Genomic DNA, 17,111 nt, shown 5'->3' on the forward strand with positions numbered 1-17,111 from the left:
AGAAGAAATACTCTTATGAGATACCACATTGAGAGTTTATAACAGCATTGCTGAACCATAAAACAAAAACTGTCCTTTGACTAGTCCTAAGGCACAATTTCAGAAATTTCTAATTTAAGCGATTTCTCATGAGAACATTTAAACAAAGACAGCTGTTGTACTGCTTGAAACCAAATGTGTCGCAGCTCTGTTGGGAGACGAAAGTTTTTGGCTAGAAAGCTTTCACAGGGCAAGTTACAAATATAGCCAACATTGTTTCTCTTGTTATGGATGGTGCATATTTTTTTCTGTTTAAACAAAAATATCAGAACAGCCAAGTTGAAAATGTTTACACTTTCAGCCAAATTACAATATTCCCATAATTATTTAAGCAACCAAGAAGTAAAATCAGAATCAGAAGAAATGTAGTTGCAAGGCTTCAAGAACTAAATAATGCTACATGACCTATTGCGATGTTCATAGTGTAGGTGGTAAATGAAACGTTCTACAGTGTGACTCATGAAGGCCTTGATGGGCCACTGCTCAAGCAGACACAAGGAGAGCGGACTGGTGTCTTTTATGGACTTGTGTAGAAACGGCAGGAAATGTGGCATGTGTGAATGGTTCTGAGTTCACAGGAAGCAGAGAAGGGAAGTTGGTCTGGGTGCCGTTTGCTGGGCTGAGAGGGGAGAAGACTCAGGGACTGTCCACTCTGATATCACCCTTTCAAATGGAAATGTTTGGTCCACAGCCAGAAACTCACTCTGTATTGCTGGAGGGGTGATCGCATCATATGAGCTTTTAGTTCAGAAGGCGTGTAAAGCATTTCGGATGCTGATCTCTCTAATCAAGAGTTTGTAAACAGTGTTTGTCATTTCTACTCAAAAGTCAAGACGTGTGCCTTGATTGTTTTTTTTTTTTTAACAAGCCTCCAGAGAGTTGTACAGAATTTGCTACTAAAAAGCAACTTCTCTGTGACCCTGTCGTAGCTTTGACTACCTTCTGTGACACATTGCATTTTCCTGACACAAGAGCTGAGAACTTAACAACTTCCTCAGCTTTCCTGAAATAACCAACAACCCCAAAATTCTTTCCCTTTTAATGTTAATGAAGCCTTTGCTTTGACCTGTTTCATATTTGGCATTGGTAAGTCAATGTTTTGCCTGCCTGTTTATAAGATAAAGGTAAATTAGATGAAAAACAAACTTTTTAGGTTGAGGGCTCAGCTGTGTTTGACACAGGGGGCAGATGGCTGATTGGTGAAGTGCTCTTTTCACTGCTCTCCTCCAAGCACAGGAAACTACAGGGACATTTAGCCTTCAAACTCCCAGTAATGTAAACTAGACAGATGTGTATTGGAAAAAATACAGCCTTTATGTCAGAGTATTGAGATAAAGTCTAGTAATGTTTAACCATTTTCCTGCACATACTTTTCCACTGGAGAACATTCCTGTTTGGGAATAATAAGGATTGGAAAAGCAGTAAAATAAAACTGAAAGGATGAAGACTGTAGTGTGACATTATAATATGACCAGCACAGTGATTCGTAAAAGGCTGCACCATTTTAGCATGGTAAAGATATGAAGGCTCAAGGTCTGTGAAAGGCCAGACTTCAGTCTTGTTATCTTTCCACAAGGCTGTCTGACGGGTGTTTTGCACACTGTAAAATAAAGCCAATTATTTACTGTATTCTTTTTTTACTGCAGAGCTGCGTGTATCGAGGCGGACAGCCTGCCTTGTTGAGGAAATCATGACGTTTCCGCCATTCGGGAGTTGTGAAAGAAGGGGTGGCAGGGGTGTTGGCCTTTTCTGCACAGCAAGGCAAATTAGATAAGCAACCGTCACTCTCAAATGTCAAATCCCAAAGGGTTTGTTTGGTCCTGTACGAACAATTGAAGCTCGTTGAGGGCCGCCGTATTCGTGCCTCTATATTCAACCACTAGGGGGCGACAGTTTGGGAGGCCAGAGGATGTGAGCTGGGCTCTCATGTTTCATATATGGACCACTACAGATATTTACTGAAAGACTTGAACTTTATTGTGTAGCATCATTGGTTAGAATTCTTTTTAGATTCATTAGATTAGATTTTAGATTCATTTAAATTCATTTAGATTCACCTCTGTTATTTTGAGAATGAGGATTTGCAGCATTTTAGTCCAGGGGCACTCGGTCAGCTCAAGGGTCTTCGTGTCTTCAAGTCCTCTTCTTAGATTTATTGCTTCTATTGCTAAGAAGTTGGCTTATCAGTGGCAGGTGGCGCAGGTTTGGAGTGAATCCAAGGGTACACTACAGCAAGCAAAGTACCTTTACCACCATCCTGTAGTACTGCACTGGCAGCTTGAGCGCTTAGCGAGTTGTGAGGAACATTCCCAACTGCTTGTGCTCCTTGTGTTCGGGTTGACATCCCATCACAAAACGTTCAGCTGTTGTGACGGAACAGCATTGTAATTCTTAGATGAGTCGATTAAACAAAACTTCAAATAAAGGAGAGCGTTTTACAGGGTCCAACTGTGCGTGATGAAATGACAGGAACTCGCCAGGATTTGTGAGCAGCACACGGTAGCGCGTAGCATGGGAGACATGGCAGCGCGCCAAGTGGTCTTTTGTTTGATTATAATTGAGACTAATTAAAACAACTTGTCTTTCCAAACTACCCCCCCCCTCCCCCCCGAAAGACTTATGTTGCCATTTCTGGCACTTTTCAGTATGAGACAACAGACAATGTCCTGAGCAGATGGTGGTCTTTTGGTGAACTACAATGTTCCTATTTTCAGTTTTTAAAGTTGTGTTAGGCATATTTATGAACCCAGAAGTACTCTGTGGAAATTGTCTGTTCTATGCCACCTAGTGGGCCAACATTTAATTGGGTCATAATACAGAACCGAATGGTTCTGCTTCACTAATGTAGCTACAGTGGTAGCCGTTTATTTCTTTTTCTGGATTTAAGCTATAAACTGATTTCTTGCTTAATGCAGCTGGTGGTGTTGATGGCGGTGTGTTCTAGCTGAACATCGTAGAGACAAGAAGCTCACCAAATGTCACTGTCACATTGTAATAATGACCTCTTACTATCATAAAATATTCTGTTTTCTTTCAGTATTTTTAGACTGAATAAAATTGTTAGACACCTGCAGTAGACACACGTCTTTAGTCTTTAAAAAGTATATATAAAGTATTTAAAAATATTTCACACAATTTTTAGTCTTCTAAAAACGGTCTTGACATGCACCCTTTATCACCCCATATTCCAACAACCACGGCGGATGAAACCGCTACCAGCTAGTTTGTGGTTCTGCAGTACTGAAAGCACAGCCCCACTGTGAGTGAAGGACCCTTGACCTATGTGACAGCACAATTTCATGTTCTTTTCCCTTATTAATATGCTAAGGGCTAGTTTAATAATGCAATTGTGACATTTAGTGCATTCCTTATAATGAAAAAGTTGATTTTAATAAAGATTTTAATAATTCCAGTAGCCCTAAGGGCTGTTTCCTCTTAAATTATTATGTGACAAATTGCTGTGTTGTCTTTTTGGTATGATAATAATCTGTTTGATATTGCTGGCTAGCCGAACATAATTATACAACCTTATTAAATTGTTGTTGGTCAATTGGTTTGTTTAATTACCTTCTTTAACCATGCCATAAGAGTGTTTACAATGTTGTGTAAAGTTCTGCGTGTCTCAATTATGCTGGAAGTCAGGACCAGGAGTTGTGACTGACGTTCTTTTAAAACTCTTCTCTAGTCGAAAGCAAAGGCTAACAGCGTTCTGTATGGGTAGTCGGTTGTTCCCGGCTCAGACTGGAACTGATTTATTCCTAATGGACCCAGTCCTCCCATCTGAACTGTTGCTGTAGATGCAGTGGGCTTCCGGTGCGTGCTCCATCAGACAGCGTGCTGTCTGCAGCCTCGGGCCGGCGTGGTAATGGCTGAACGGGAGGAGGCCCGGGGAGGCGTGAGCTCCAGATGAGGCGTGCGGGGAGGGCGGGGGCCCGCGGGAGGCCCCTCTTTATGGCGCTTCCTGGGCGCGGGCGTGCTCGTTAGCCCACTCTTCACACTGGGCACCATATGGAGCCCCGGCTCCTCCTCCTCCTGTGTGCGCTGCCTTGCAAACAGCCGTCCCTTCCTGCAGCCCGCGCGAGCTCCCTCAGAGCCGCAGAGAGCAGCCGCACGTGTGTGTGTGTGTGTGTGTGTGTGTGTGTGTGTGTGTGTGTGTGTGTGTGTGTGTGTGTGTGTGTGTGTGTGTGTGTGTGTGGAGCAGAGAGTGCTTCCCCCACATGTGACTTTGGTAAAGTGGGGCTCACCTTCCAGGATGTCTCTTTTTTTGGTTTCTTTTTGTAAACAAAAGTGCTTCATAAGGAGTAGCTGTTTTAGCAGGCCATGGACGCAGTACACAAAACAATTACTTGTGAATGGATTTGGGAGGCCTTGAATTGCTGGGTTCATTTACTTCATCAGTGGTGACATGGGTGCATTTGTGCCCTGATCACCAACAGATACTTGCGGAAACCAACACCCTCTGCGTGGCTCAGACGTTCATGTGCACAGAAAAGTCTCCTTTCTAATATATGCTCATAGTCTCATGTATGTGTCGTGTTCTGCATGCTGGTCTATGAATGTGCGCGTGTGTGTATGTGCCTCAAACAACAAGGGCTCACTCCCTTATGGGCACATACACACAATAGTGGTCACACTGGCCCTCATTTCTGTGTTGTCCCTTCCCTTCAACAGAATATACACATAAAAACATTGGCTGACGACATGGTAAGGTGGTTTTTTGTTTTGGTTTTTGTTTTGTGTGCGTTTGTTGATTTCGCCACGCCTTTTTTTCCATCTCTGCGTAGTTCTTTGTGAAACTGAAACAGACAGTGGAGAGATCAAAGCCCAAAGCACGTCAGCCCTCGGTCAGTGGGTCAGTGTGTGGTCAGTGGGTCAGTGTGCGGTCAGTGCTTCAGTGTTGGGTCGGTTATCGTGGAGCGGTTCAGGGCGTTCACACTGACCCGGCCGTCCTTGTCATTCCGTGTTCGCCTTTGGTCTCTCCTCAAGCAGTTTCATTTTTACAGTCTGCTCTGATTAGTGTGTTTCTCCTTTGTTCCCATCTCATCATACCGGCATGACCCCCCCCCCCCCCCCCCCAACAGCCCTGTTACACCAATGACAAACTAACAGCGACTGGTGCATGGCGCATATAGTTCCTTTGACCTTGTAACTGGGACAGAAAGGCTGGCAGACTCATCTTAACTCCTACTCTTATTACTTTAGAGCTGCTCGTAATACTCGCCGCGCTGAGCTCTCACCATGATGTCATTGATACGGTTCATGTGTTTGCTTATTGTTATTCCAAATGGATCGTAATAGACAAGCTGTCACACCACTGTTTATGACGGAAAGCATAATACATGCCAAACCTGTTTGACCTTTGAGATGGTAAGGGTGCAGGTAAGTGCTACGCATTGTGGTTTGAATCACTGACCCATTTCCAGATGTGTTTCCTCTACTGTGTTCTCACTGTGTTTGCTTTCCCCCATTGTTTAAAGCTTGCCTAAAAGTTTCATTTTCTCCCCCCCAGTATTATTTGTGTAGTTATAGCTATGCTGTGCTTATGGTGGAATTACAGCGGGGGAAAGAACAATCAATAAGGCGCAGCCGTGACATTTGTTTAATTTGCCTCTTTGCCCCTGCAGCGCGACAGAATCACAAGTTTCCGAAAGCAAGGCATGAAGAAGGAGAAGCCCATTATTCAGCACCCGACCGACCCCAGCTCCACCCAGGCCGAGCTGCCCGTGCCACAGCCCCTCTTTGACGACAGCAACTGGAAGCTCTCCGAAAAAGAGATTGTTGACCTCTTTGAGAAGATGATGGTGAGTTTTCAGCCCCCCCCATCCCCCAAGTTGCTGCGATCTGAACGGGCATTTATTTTCACCAAAGCAGGAACTGAGGCCTCTCAAAACGGACATCAGTCATGTTCTAAAATATACTTCATGTGTTTCTGTGACTGTTGTTCAGCCCAGGAAGCAGAGCAGTCATAATTAGACTTTGTAAGTGATGAGAACATCACTCCTTAGGTCCCTCTCTTAGGTCTCAACACTCCTTAGATTTCCGATGCCTGGTGTAAATGTGCGGATTGAGCTGAACAGGCCACGCTGACGCTCGACAGACGTATTACATGAGCTGTGACATGTTCCTTTGTACCCCAGCTAGAAACCACACATTTTGTTATTGTGTTCTGTTCATATGTCTGCATGATAATTCTGTCATTACATCTGATAGGTTGACAGCTGTCTCTGGAACGGCCATTGGACAAATCTAGCTGCTCTGGATGAGGGGCTGTGCTTGTGTTTATATTTAAATGACATTGCAAAGTACTGCATACATACTGTACTATGTATTTTAAAACTTCCATTTTTGCCTGAGACACACACCCACACACACACACACACACACACACACACAGGTGCATCAATGCTCACTGTGTGCTTCTTGAATTCAATTCCCTGCACAATAGAACTTTGACCTCATTTGAACCTGGGCTTTGTTCTCTGAAAGAAAATAACAAAACCTCTCTGCAAAAAAGTGTGAGGATTATTTTAGCTTGTTCTGCCTTTAGATGTACACCAGTCTACTATACTACCTATAGGCAATTGTGAGATCACACAGTTGTGAGATTACTTTTGCATATTCAGTGTATGTCCTAAGCTCTCCTACCGCTCACCTGGGACAAGCTGCAGATACTCCACAACAGATAAGTACAGCAGTTTGTGTTGGTGTTGGAGAACTATGTGCAGGGTGGTTGTATATTGCAGTAAATTGAGGATCGAGACATGAGCAGGTGCCTCTGTGTGAAAGTGTATGGCCAGACAAACGCCAGTGGCCATAAGCAGACACTGAGGCTGAATCGTTCCGCTCAGTGGGGTTTGACCTTACGATCTCTCAAGAATGTTCCAGAATAAAAACCTTGCCTATGTGACAGTACCCTTGGCAAAACAAGGCTGCACTGTTGCAACAATGCTCGGCATGAGGGAACGTTCATGAGATACTCTGAGTCATTCTCACCAAATGGAAGCACACAGGATCCTGCAGAAGTATTTACGACCAGATAAAAGCACTCGGTACGCATGTCATAGATTTATTTACAACACATCCTGTCAAAAAATATTATCTGTTTGTTTACCCCTTAACTGTTCTGCTGCTGGTGAATTATGTCTGGTTTTACATATTTTCTTCTTCTCTTATTTAGTCAGTTCTTGTAACCCGTATCACCTCTGACTAAAAGGCAGAGGGACATTAAACCTATGCTACAATTTGCTGCTCAACAAATGGCAGGGCTGTGCTTGGGCCTAAAGACAACACAAGAGCTTCCACTCGTCAGTCACCTGTCATGGAGATTACAGGCTTTTACTCCTTTACCATTACGCAAATACCACTCATTACTTCACACACCAGGTCCCCATCATTAAGGAAATGAGGTTATTTTTCAAACTTGCATTTCTGCTTTGCTTCTTTCTTGATTTCTTGCTTTAATAGTTACTACTGTACATAAACAGCTACAGTGACACCAATGACAATGGAGATAATAGAGAAATGACTTGCTTAGCTAATAATCACATTCCCATACATGGAAACGTACTAATGCTAATTGGTCATCATAGCAGCTGGTGTTTGAAACGTGGAATGGGTTCCCAGTGATCTTCTCAGAGATCGCTGGGATCAGACCTTCATCTCAAGACTGCTTGATTTTGCTTGATCTCTAACCTCCCACATCCAGATACCAAAAGACAAAAAAGCTTCTCATTTTATATTCTATGCAGTGTTGTTTATTATTACTGGATTCATTTGCCTTGGTGCAATTGCATTAATTCAGCCTCATGTGTCCAGGATTGCAGGAGAAATAAACCTGTCTTTATATTTTGACTTTGTGTATCTGTTGAGATTATTTTAGGTGTATTTTCCTTATTTTGTCTCTGCACGAACACAAAGATCCAGTGTTCTTACAGCCCCCTTTTGAAGCACTTAAAATGCATCTAAACCTCAACATGGCACATCCATGTTCAAGTCTCTTGAATTATACAGTGAAATAGACAAAATATCCCATCTGACCAAGATCAAAGCTGAGGTCCTATGGTTTTTTAGGAACCTGGTGCCTCTTCAACACGCCTATAAGAGAGAGAAGAGAGACAGACGTCTGCAGAATGAGAATGAGAGGGAAATAGAGAGATTAATGGAGAGAAGGTGAGATGGGAAGGAAGCAGAGAGAAAGAGCTGGTGTGAGAGAGTTACTTAGGATGCAAATTATCTTATTCGTACCATCTCTGAGCTCTTGACATGCTCAAGTTCACAATCTGTAGAATGTTAAAACGTTAAGACCTTGTCTCTTTCTTCCTGTTAATAGGGTGTACTTTGTATTGTATTGTTCTTTGATGCCGATGTTTCTAAAGTTCTACCAGTTCCAAGATTAACTATGTCTGACAAGGCGTAAAGGTGTAAAACTGTTGGTTTCCACAGAAACAGGGTGGTTCGGACAGAGATCATTCATTTGGAGCACTTTGCTTACATCGCTGATAAAAGACCTCTGTCTGGTTTTTCTAACTGTAGTTTTGACTAGCTCTCCTTCCATCCATTCATCCATCCCTCCATCCCAGATTTAGCAGATTTGATTGTTTCTCAGTTTGTCATCAGTAATTAAATGGGATATTTTGAGCTTTGCAGCATATTGCAGGTGATGTGACATGTGGATTTGAAGGCACCAAGATGTCAGCAACAAGTTCTTTGAATCCTGTCAGTTGTGATGTAGGACTTCAATAGATCAGACCAGCACATCCAACTTATGTGTGCTCAAACTGTAGAATTTGGAGGCCAAGTCAACACCTTGAAATCTTTTGTCATGTTTCTCAATGCGTTCATGAACAATTTTTGCAGTGAAAGAGACCACTGCTGTTAGGGAAACTTGTTCTCATTAAGGGATATGTATTGGTCTTCAACAATGATTAAGAAGGTGGTACATGTCAAAATAACATACACATGAATTCCAAGACCCAAGGTTTCCCAGCAGAACACTGCCCAGAACACCATACTGCCATCACTAGCTTGTCTTCTTCCCATAATGCATCCTGGTGCCTTTTCTTCCCTTGGTATGTTACATACACGCCCTGCTGTCAAAAAGGGAGAGAAATGTTCCTCAGACCAGGACACATTCTTACATTACATTACTGTAGACAATTTTGATGTTGCCCGTGATCCTAATGCCAGCTGACCGATTGAACCACTACCATGAACCACTTTTGGAAGGTACTTAACAATTGCATACAAGGAACATCCCACCAGTCCTGCCATCTTGGAATATGTTTCGGACCCAGTCATCTAATTATCCGAATTTGGCCCTTGCCAAACTTGCTCAGATCTCCAAGCTTGTCCACTTTTCTTGCTTGCACCACATCAACTTCAAGAACTGACTGTTCACTGGCTGCCTAATATATCCCAGAGAGAGAGAGAGAGAGAGAGAGAGAGAGAGAGAGAGAGAGAGAGAGAGAGAGAGAGAGAGAGAGAGAGAGAGAGAGAGAGAGAGAGAGAGAGAGAGAGAGAGAGAGAGAGAGAGAGAGAGGGTAAAAGAAAGATGTACAGGGAGGGAGGAAGTTGCTCATGTGAGGTAGGCGTGTGTATGTATATTAAGCCTAGGCAGTGTTGTATACAGCAGTGTCTGTAAATGATGGAAATACTGAAGCTAAACGTCACCACTCGAGGATCTAACAATTAAAGCAAAATAAAATCATGTTGGAGAGACTTTACTCCTACTGAAGACCTTGACACTTGCTTAGCAGGCCTTCTGCTGTTCTCTGACAGCGCACATTTCATTTTCTGCACCATGTTTCAGCTTGCACATTCGGTACCAATTAGGGAGTCGAATTGGTCCAGAGATGTAGAGATTAATTAAAATGGCTGTTGGTCCAATAGAGATGAAGGGGTGGAGGGGTGGAAGCGGGGAGGGGTGGTAATTGTAAAAGTTTTAAAAAGATCTCATGTGGATTAGAGAGGTTTTCATGCCCTTCATTTTGAAATGACAGTGTATGGTACATATTGCAAGTACTCTGCAGGGCCCTTCATGTGATATTGTTAGATATTTGCTAAATAAAATTGCAAAAAAAAGAAAAAATGTTAAGGTCATCCATGTTTCTTGCAAATACTTCATTTTAACAGCACTGCTACAACATGCGTCAAACAAAAATGACCTGCAATTCCCCCTTTCTTCACAAGAGGGCAGCATGGTACTATTGCTTTATTGTTAACTGCCAGAAGGGTCGGAGCAACAACATTCTTTGTTGTCCTCACACAGTGTATTTGTCACAGCATGACACTGGTAGTCATACCTCAAAGCTTATGGTCACAGTTTATGGCAGTTGTATAGGACTTGCGCGCAGCAAAGAACAGTGTGCAAAACTGCAAGAATATGGCCACGTTCACAAATGAACTTTGTGCAGTGCTGATGGTGTCATCATGCAGCTAACAGCTGTCCTACTGTCATGTTGTGTATGAACTCCACGCTGTCTCCTCACGTCCTCATCAGTCCTATTACTCTCAGCTTCCATCCATGTGCTCGACTCCCATCCGAAGCACTAACTCGCTCCGTGCGTACGTGTTCCTGCTTCTGTCTCCAGGAGGACATGAACCTAAATGAAGACCGCAAGGCCCCCCTGCGTGAGAAGGAGCTGAGCACCAAGCGAGAGATGGTGGTCCAGTACATCTCCGCCACGGCCAAATCTGTAAGTGTTCCACGTGTCTCGGGCTCCTTGTGCACGACACTCTGCAAGACACAGTGGAATAATAAGCTTAACCTGATCTTCTCCCTGCCTCTTCCGCTAAAGCCCCACATCTTTGATTGCTGCCTCCTTTATCTCTTTTATTCATTTACCCTCCTCCACCCCTTCTTTCCCAGGTGCTTATCAATATACTTTTGTTGTATTTCGCTGTCCCGAGCTTTATGGTGCTGGGATCAAGTTTTCATTAGAATTTTTTACGCATCACCGTTCTTGCTTGGTAATCTGAAACATGACTCTTTCATCGCCGTAAACCGATAAGAGGCACAAAGCCACAGCCTCGCGGGGTAAATCCCTGGCTTTTGGCTGCAATTCTCTCTATTCTCTTTATGAAGTAGGCGCCCCTGAGGTTAGGCTCAACCAAAACGCCGGAGAAGCACACATTCCACCCTAAATCACTCTCTTAAGTGAGCTTCGTATCCGGCTGGCCTTTGGCACACTGCCCTTTTTGCTTTATAAAGTCAGCCATTGTTGTGATAATTAACTGGCATTATTAATAATGATAGCAATCACAAACACTCGAACTCCGCAGCAGGCCCGTTACATGTGTGGTGAAACCAGCAAACGTTACAGGAGGGTTAATCATGTGAGGGCTTCGATGTGGCTGAAGACGAACCCGCACCGCGATGCCGTCCCGTCCCACCAGGGAGTGGTCGCTGGCTGCCCTTTACCACGGAGGCTGCAGACAGTGCCGTCAGGGGATGCCGGCAGCTAGCTTAACGTGTGCGCTGCATTCCAGGGAAGAGATGTGCGTTTATGTGATAAGAGCTGTTTACCATGGCCGCAACACCCATCCCCCTGTACTTCAACGGCAGCCACAGACAGGGCTCTGCTCCTCGCTGCTCTTAAGAACGCAGCTACCCATGAGCACGGCACAATCACACTTGGAGCATTCCTGCAGGACGGGGCAAAATTGTTTCAGTGCAGTTTTATACACGTATGCCCGCGTGCATGCGCCCGCATTTTTTAAATAGTCTTTATTTATTAAAACCTAATTGGAATTTCCAACCATACATTCCAGATGGTAATCTAGACTATGTCACATGGCCAGTAATATCTTAGCACTATCTGTAGGTAGTCAGGCATGTGACATTGAAGACAACGCATCGATTGAACTGGGGTCGTAGCGTGCTTACAGGTCACGAGGTGTCATTTCCTTCCACATCAGGTGTTTTCACAATGTCTTCCCTTCCCCTTTCAAAATCAGATTTTCCCCTCCTACGGTAGGGTTACTCCTTCTGTCATGGTGGGCTTCCTTCTTATTGCTTGCAAAATGAAGGACTAATGTGCACCCCCCCCCCCCCCCCCCCCCCCCCCCCCCCCCCCCCACACACACACACACACACACACACACACACACACACACACACACACACACCCCGGCAGGCGCATACACTCATGCACCCCCCCTCTCCTGTGCACTGTCTCTGTCTGTCTCTGGTGGTGCTGGATCAGTGTTCTTTTTCTTCGTGTAGAGTGGGAGTAGTTAAGAGGCTCTCTGGCAGTGGACAAGTGTGGTGGACTGTGATAGTGCTGCAGGTGTCATTTAGCAAGGGCTGGAGAAGCCATAGCACCCCCACCCAACCCCACCCCCCACCACCCCCGAGACCTGGACCACATCCAGGCTAATAATCCCAATCCGACTGTATAAACCACAGTGAGTGGAGTACCTTCAATCCACTTAATCTGTGGCCAGACGTGGGCGTCTGCCTACAGTAGATGATGTTGCAGTGAAGAGCTTTGCTGTGCAAATATTGGTGGGGTAAACAAACCCATCCAGTCTAGTTGAGTCTCTTGCATTTCTGCATGTAACAGAACCCTGCAGCTCATTACTGGCAAAAGGAGGGACAGCGTGAGCACAGGAAGGAAGAGGAATCACAAAGCTTGTATAACAGTTACAGCTTTTTAATCACACAAATTTCCCTCGCAAATGAGACGTTTTATGATTAAGCTCTCTAATAATTATTTATTTTTATGATTAAGCTCTCTAATAATGATTTACAACCCCTTCTTCTCCCTCTAACACACACTTATGCAGCATTTTAGCGAGCACCACTGCTCAATGCTGTTGTTGCATGTGATGTCCTGTTATTTTTTACCCACGTACACTAGCCACATACACTATGTCTTTCCTCTTTAGGAAAGTTTTAGGAGCCAAGTTTAGACTAAGAACCCTTTCCAAATGTCTAGCAGGCCCCAGCATAAGTCTTTCAGATGATCCTCACTTCGGATTTCCTTTGAAGCAACCATACTGCTGAATTAAGCCCATCCTTCTGAATCTGTGCTGCGTCCAAAGAAAAGCGACGTCCCTGCACTGCTGCTGTGTCCTTGACCACTCACACTGCATCAAGATCTCTTTCTTTGCTCCTTCCTCTTTTGAACACTGAACACGCCCCCTCCGTGCCAGACGTACGTGAATGTCGTTAAATGTCCCAAAGCGTGCCTCTCACCGAGCCGCTCTTCTCTTTAGCCTAGTGTGATGAGAAACATTAACTTTTCTTTTTGTTTTCTTTTGTTTCTAGATTGATTGGCTCCTAAATACAAATCATTATTGTTTTATGTGATGCTGAGCCAAAGCAGTGGTCCTTGAGGGGGAAAGAAAATCATACCAAATCATAGTCATATTAAACATTTAATATTTTGTTATTATGGAGAAAGGTGGGGCCCTACGGTTTATTAAAAAAAATGTAAAATAAAGAAATGATACTGTTCTATTTTCAGGTGATACATAAGTAAGTAAGCCAATCTGTACTGAGCAGGATTTGATGGTCAGGTTACCACCAGGAGCTGAGGATATAAATACCTAGCTCATGTTAAGATGACATGTTCTGTGAAGTTTGTTTACAGGGCCTTCTTTATAATACAGTGCTTCACAGTCCAATTACCATATCACATGGTAACATGATTTAACATTAGAACAATCTTTTTCTCCCCAGTGAGATATATACTGTGTGTGTGAGTATGTATATATATATATAGTGATATCGACAATGGCAGTAATTCCCCCTCGGACTCACAGTTCTTTATGTGGTTTCTAGATAATGTCTGTTCTTTTGATCAAGCTGAATAATCGTTTCATTCGGCCACACTAAGCCATAAAGCTCTGCATTACCAGTGTGTAGCAGCAGTTAGCATAAAAGTAGGCACTGGCAGTAAAGTATATGAATAGTATATAAAAGCAGCATAAATGAAGGACTGTATTTATGATCGAGGTTCGCAAGTCTAGATTTTAAGGGTTTTTTTGTCAAGGAGCAGAAAATATGGGTTTATTTTTAATGTGTTATTTATGATCAAGTGGCAAGAAAGATAAAAAGTAATTTTATGGTAGCTATAAATACTACTTGAAGAAGGGAACAGTTAGTGTATGCAAAAAAAAAAGGCTTTAAAGTTTGTATAATCAGTGCCTTTTAGTAGAGTGGTGACTAGCTACAGATTAAGTACAAATAAGTATATAAAAAAATGTATCATCTCCCCCCACCTGCTAACCCCATCTAACCAGAATGCACTTGATGCTTTCAGATAACACCATTAAAACACAACAATACTGCTGACTCCAAGGAATGTGAGATTATGGGGTACAAATATGACACCTGATGAAAACCGTCAATGACAGCTGATTGATTTGTTCTTTAATTTTATTTATTTTTGTGTGTTTTCAGGCATTTTAGCCTGTAATGTATTTGTGATTTTGTTTTACAAAAATCTCTTCTGAAGCCATAATATTGAGTTAGGTCAACTTTGAAAAATAATTAAGATTGATAATGTATTGTTGTATATGAATGTCTCTAAGTTCTACTCCTGTATTATTAACACTGAAAGATTTTGAACTGTAGTGCAGATACATATCTTGTCATTCTACCCCACTTCAAAGGAGGTCTCATTGTTCAGCTATCAAAATTAGACATTGTCATACATTTCTGTGTGAACCCTCTGTGTGCATGTGTGTGTGCAAGCGTGTGTGTGATGTTGACTGTGGTAGAGAGGGTCACTGTGTAACTGTTATGAAATATGGAGCACTAATACTGCAGCAGGCTAGTACAAACGATCCTTTGGCTTACTAATGATTGTGCTGTTTGTGTCTCTTTGCACATTAATCCCCTTTGCTGACCACTGCATGCAGATAACTGGGAGCAAAGTTCCGGTAAGTAGCAGATTATTTTTTACTTTTTTATTATGTACATTAATATAGTTAATAGGATGTTATTTGGAGAGGGTTTACAGATTCCTCAAAATTCCTGCATGTAATAGATTCACTTTCAAATGAAGGATTTCCAGTGTTCTTATTGCCTGAGAATGTGTCCTTTGTGTATATTTAAGCAGTTTTTTTCTTTTAAATGGATCATAGACTAACACATATTAACATTTAAATATTGTGACACCAAAGATGAGCAATAGTTTTTAGGCAAATATTCACTATCTGTGACCTAATCTGTTTATTCTAATGTTCCATATGTAAATGAGTGTCATTGTTTTCATTCTCTCCCTCAGACAGAACATTGAGAATATAATACTTAATTACCCCCACCCCAACCCCAACCCCTGCTGATTGAACAGTGAGAAAAATATTGATTGCCCTCCACCTCTGTCCTATAAATACTTTCAGTTCAGCAATGGGACATTCAGCCCAGCACATTTGAAAACCCATGTCTTTATTCCAGCCACATTACACCATGTCACTATTGTTTCTGAAATGTTCACTGGTGCTCATGTTGTTATTGTCATTTGCCCCACCCGCACTTGCACCAAATGGCTGTAATAATCTTTATAAATATATATTGTCTTGGAGATGGTGATGTTTCCTCATTTCACAGCTCCGTAATGCGGTAATTGCAGATTTGCTTCCCCTATTTCTCACATAGTGGAACCCCATCGCCCTTATGAGGCTGCTGGTTGTTTGGTTTATTTTATTTATTTGCTGAGGCACAGTTATTGCTTCTGCAAGTGCCACTTGTCATTAGAAATAGTGTTTTATTTGTCTGGTGGAAGCCATGAGCGGGAATCGGGAGCCGTGCGTGGGGAATCTTTGTGATAAAGAGTTACAGGTGAACGGGTCATTTAAGACGCACCAATGTGGGCCCCGCGTCTGCAGTGACATGGGCGGGTTCTGTGTTGTCGCGTTTGCTGGTGCACAGAAGTTGCCGGGGCTTTTTTTTCCCCCCCTGCCGTTTGTCAGATGTGTAGAAATTTCCATGCACGCCAAAGGTTGAGGTTTTGTATCATATTCCAGCTTGATCAATACACTGCCATTGAAACGGTATCTGTTTGTGAACCAGTGGGCGATGGCCCGGTCAAAGCACTCCTCTAATTTGGGAGTTTTTGGGCAGTTTGGATGTTGCTGTACTTCCTGGCCTGTTGATGATTCCTGCGGCTGCGCTTCATGTGAATGGTTGTGATGAAGAAGTGTGTGTGTGAGTCGAGCTGACAGCCCTCTTCCTCTTGCCCCTCTTCCTCCTCCCAATTCTTTCCCTGTCTGTGCAAGTACAAGTCCTGCGTGTGGGTAGTGCTGCGTTTAAGGCGAGGCCGGCTTGCTGGCCAGAGGTGCACTTGCTTCAGGGGTAGAAGAATGGTGCCTGCCATCTTCTGTCCATGAAATCTCTGTGGCAGGATCCCTGAGGTAATATAGGTCTGCAGCGCGTGGAGGTGAATTGGCGGTAATTGACACGGCTAAACCTGTCCCTATGAGCACCATGGCCACGCTGACGGTGTTAGTCATGACGAAGATGAGGAGGGTGGACACTAGATTGAGAGGCTTGCCGCTGGCCTGTTTATTAGGTTAAAGGCGTGGATGGTTTGAGTGTTAAGGTAAGAATAATGGCTTGCCTGCTCTACAGTGGCTCCGTATTGACAAAACCCACCACTATGAGTGAGTGGTAGCTAGCAAGTTCCTGCACTTTAGAAAAACAGCTCACAGACACGGAGCCCAGTTGGTGTTCAGTCCTGAAGTCTGTACCACTGCAACCTGACAAGGTTACATGACTTAACCTGCAGAGGCTCTCCGGACCATGGGACGAAATCAATAATCACATGGTCAGTGCAGCCGCTAGGAGACCGCCTGTTTCCACGGAAACATGCCAGCTAGTTTGGAGTTGTCGATAAAAGAGAAGAGAGATGGAGAAACACCTAAGACCTGTGGGACTGGAGTGTGCAGTGTCTGCCCTAGCCCGGACATTCTTGGAGAATCACTTCTACAGTCTGGGAGAATAATGGACAAAGCTTGTACTTTAGAAATGATTTAGCTTCTGTTCCACCAAGGGACCAAAGCATGACCTTCTATCTGGTACAAAGGCAAAGATCAGTTTCTAAGGGTGACTTCTTCTAGTTTTA

General features: G+C 43.4%; 1 protein-coding gene across 8 annotated transcripts in view; it reads left to right on the forward strand.

The window, feature by feature from the left end:
- Positions 1-17,111, forward strand: part of diaph2 (diaphanous-related formin 2) — a 346,005-nt gene that overhangs the window by 8,535 nt on the left and 320,359 nt on the right. For 5 of the 8 annotated variants that reach the window (XM_077021911.1, XM_077021909.1, XM_077021914.1 and 2 more), the window contains exons 3-6: positions 4,711-4,743; positions 5,664-5,840; positions 10,629-10,733; positions 14,908-14,928. In XM_077021911.1, the coding sequence (XP_076878026.1) occupies positions 4,711-4,743; positions 5,664-5,840; positions 10,629-10,733; positions 14,908-14,928 (336 nt within the window). The remainder of the gene's footprint in view (positions 1-4,710; positions 4,744-5,663; positions 5,841-10,628; positions 10,734-14,907; positions 14,929-17,111) is intronic. The other 3 variants (XM_077021912.1, XM_077021916.1, XM_077021913.1) reach the window with 2 other exon arrangements.

This window comes from Brachyhypopomus gauderio, chromosome 11 (genome assembly GCF_052324685.1).
Source record: "Brachyhypopomus gauderio isolate BG-103 chromosome 11, BGAUD_0.2, whole genome shotgun sequence".
Classification (NCBI taxonomy): Eukaryota; Metazoa; Chordata; class Actinopteri; order Gymnotiformes; family Hypopomidae; genus Brachyhypopomus; species Brachyhypopomus gauderio.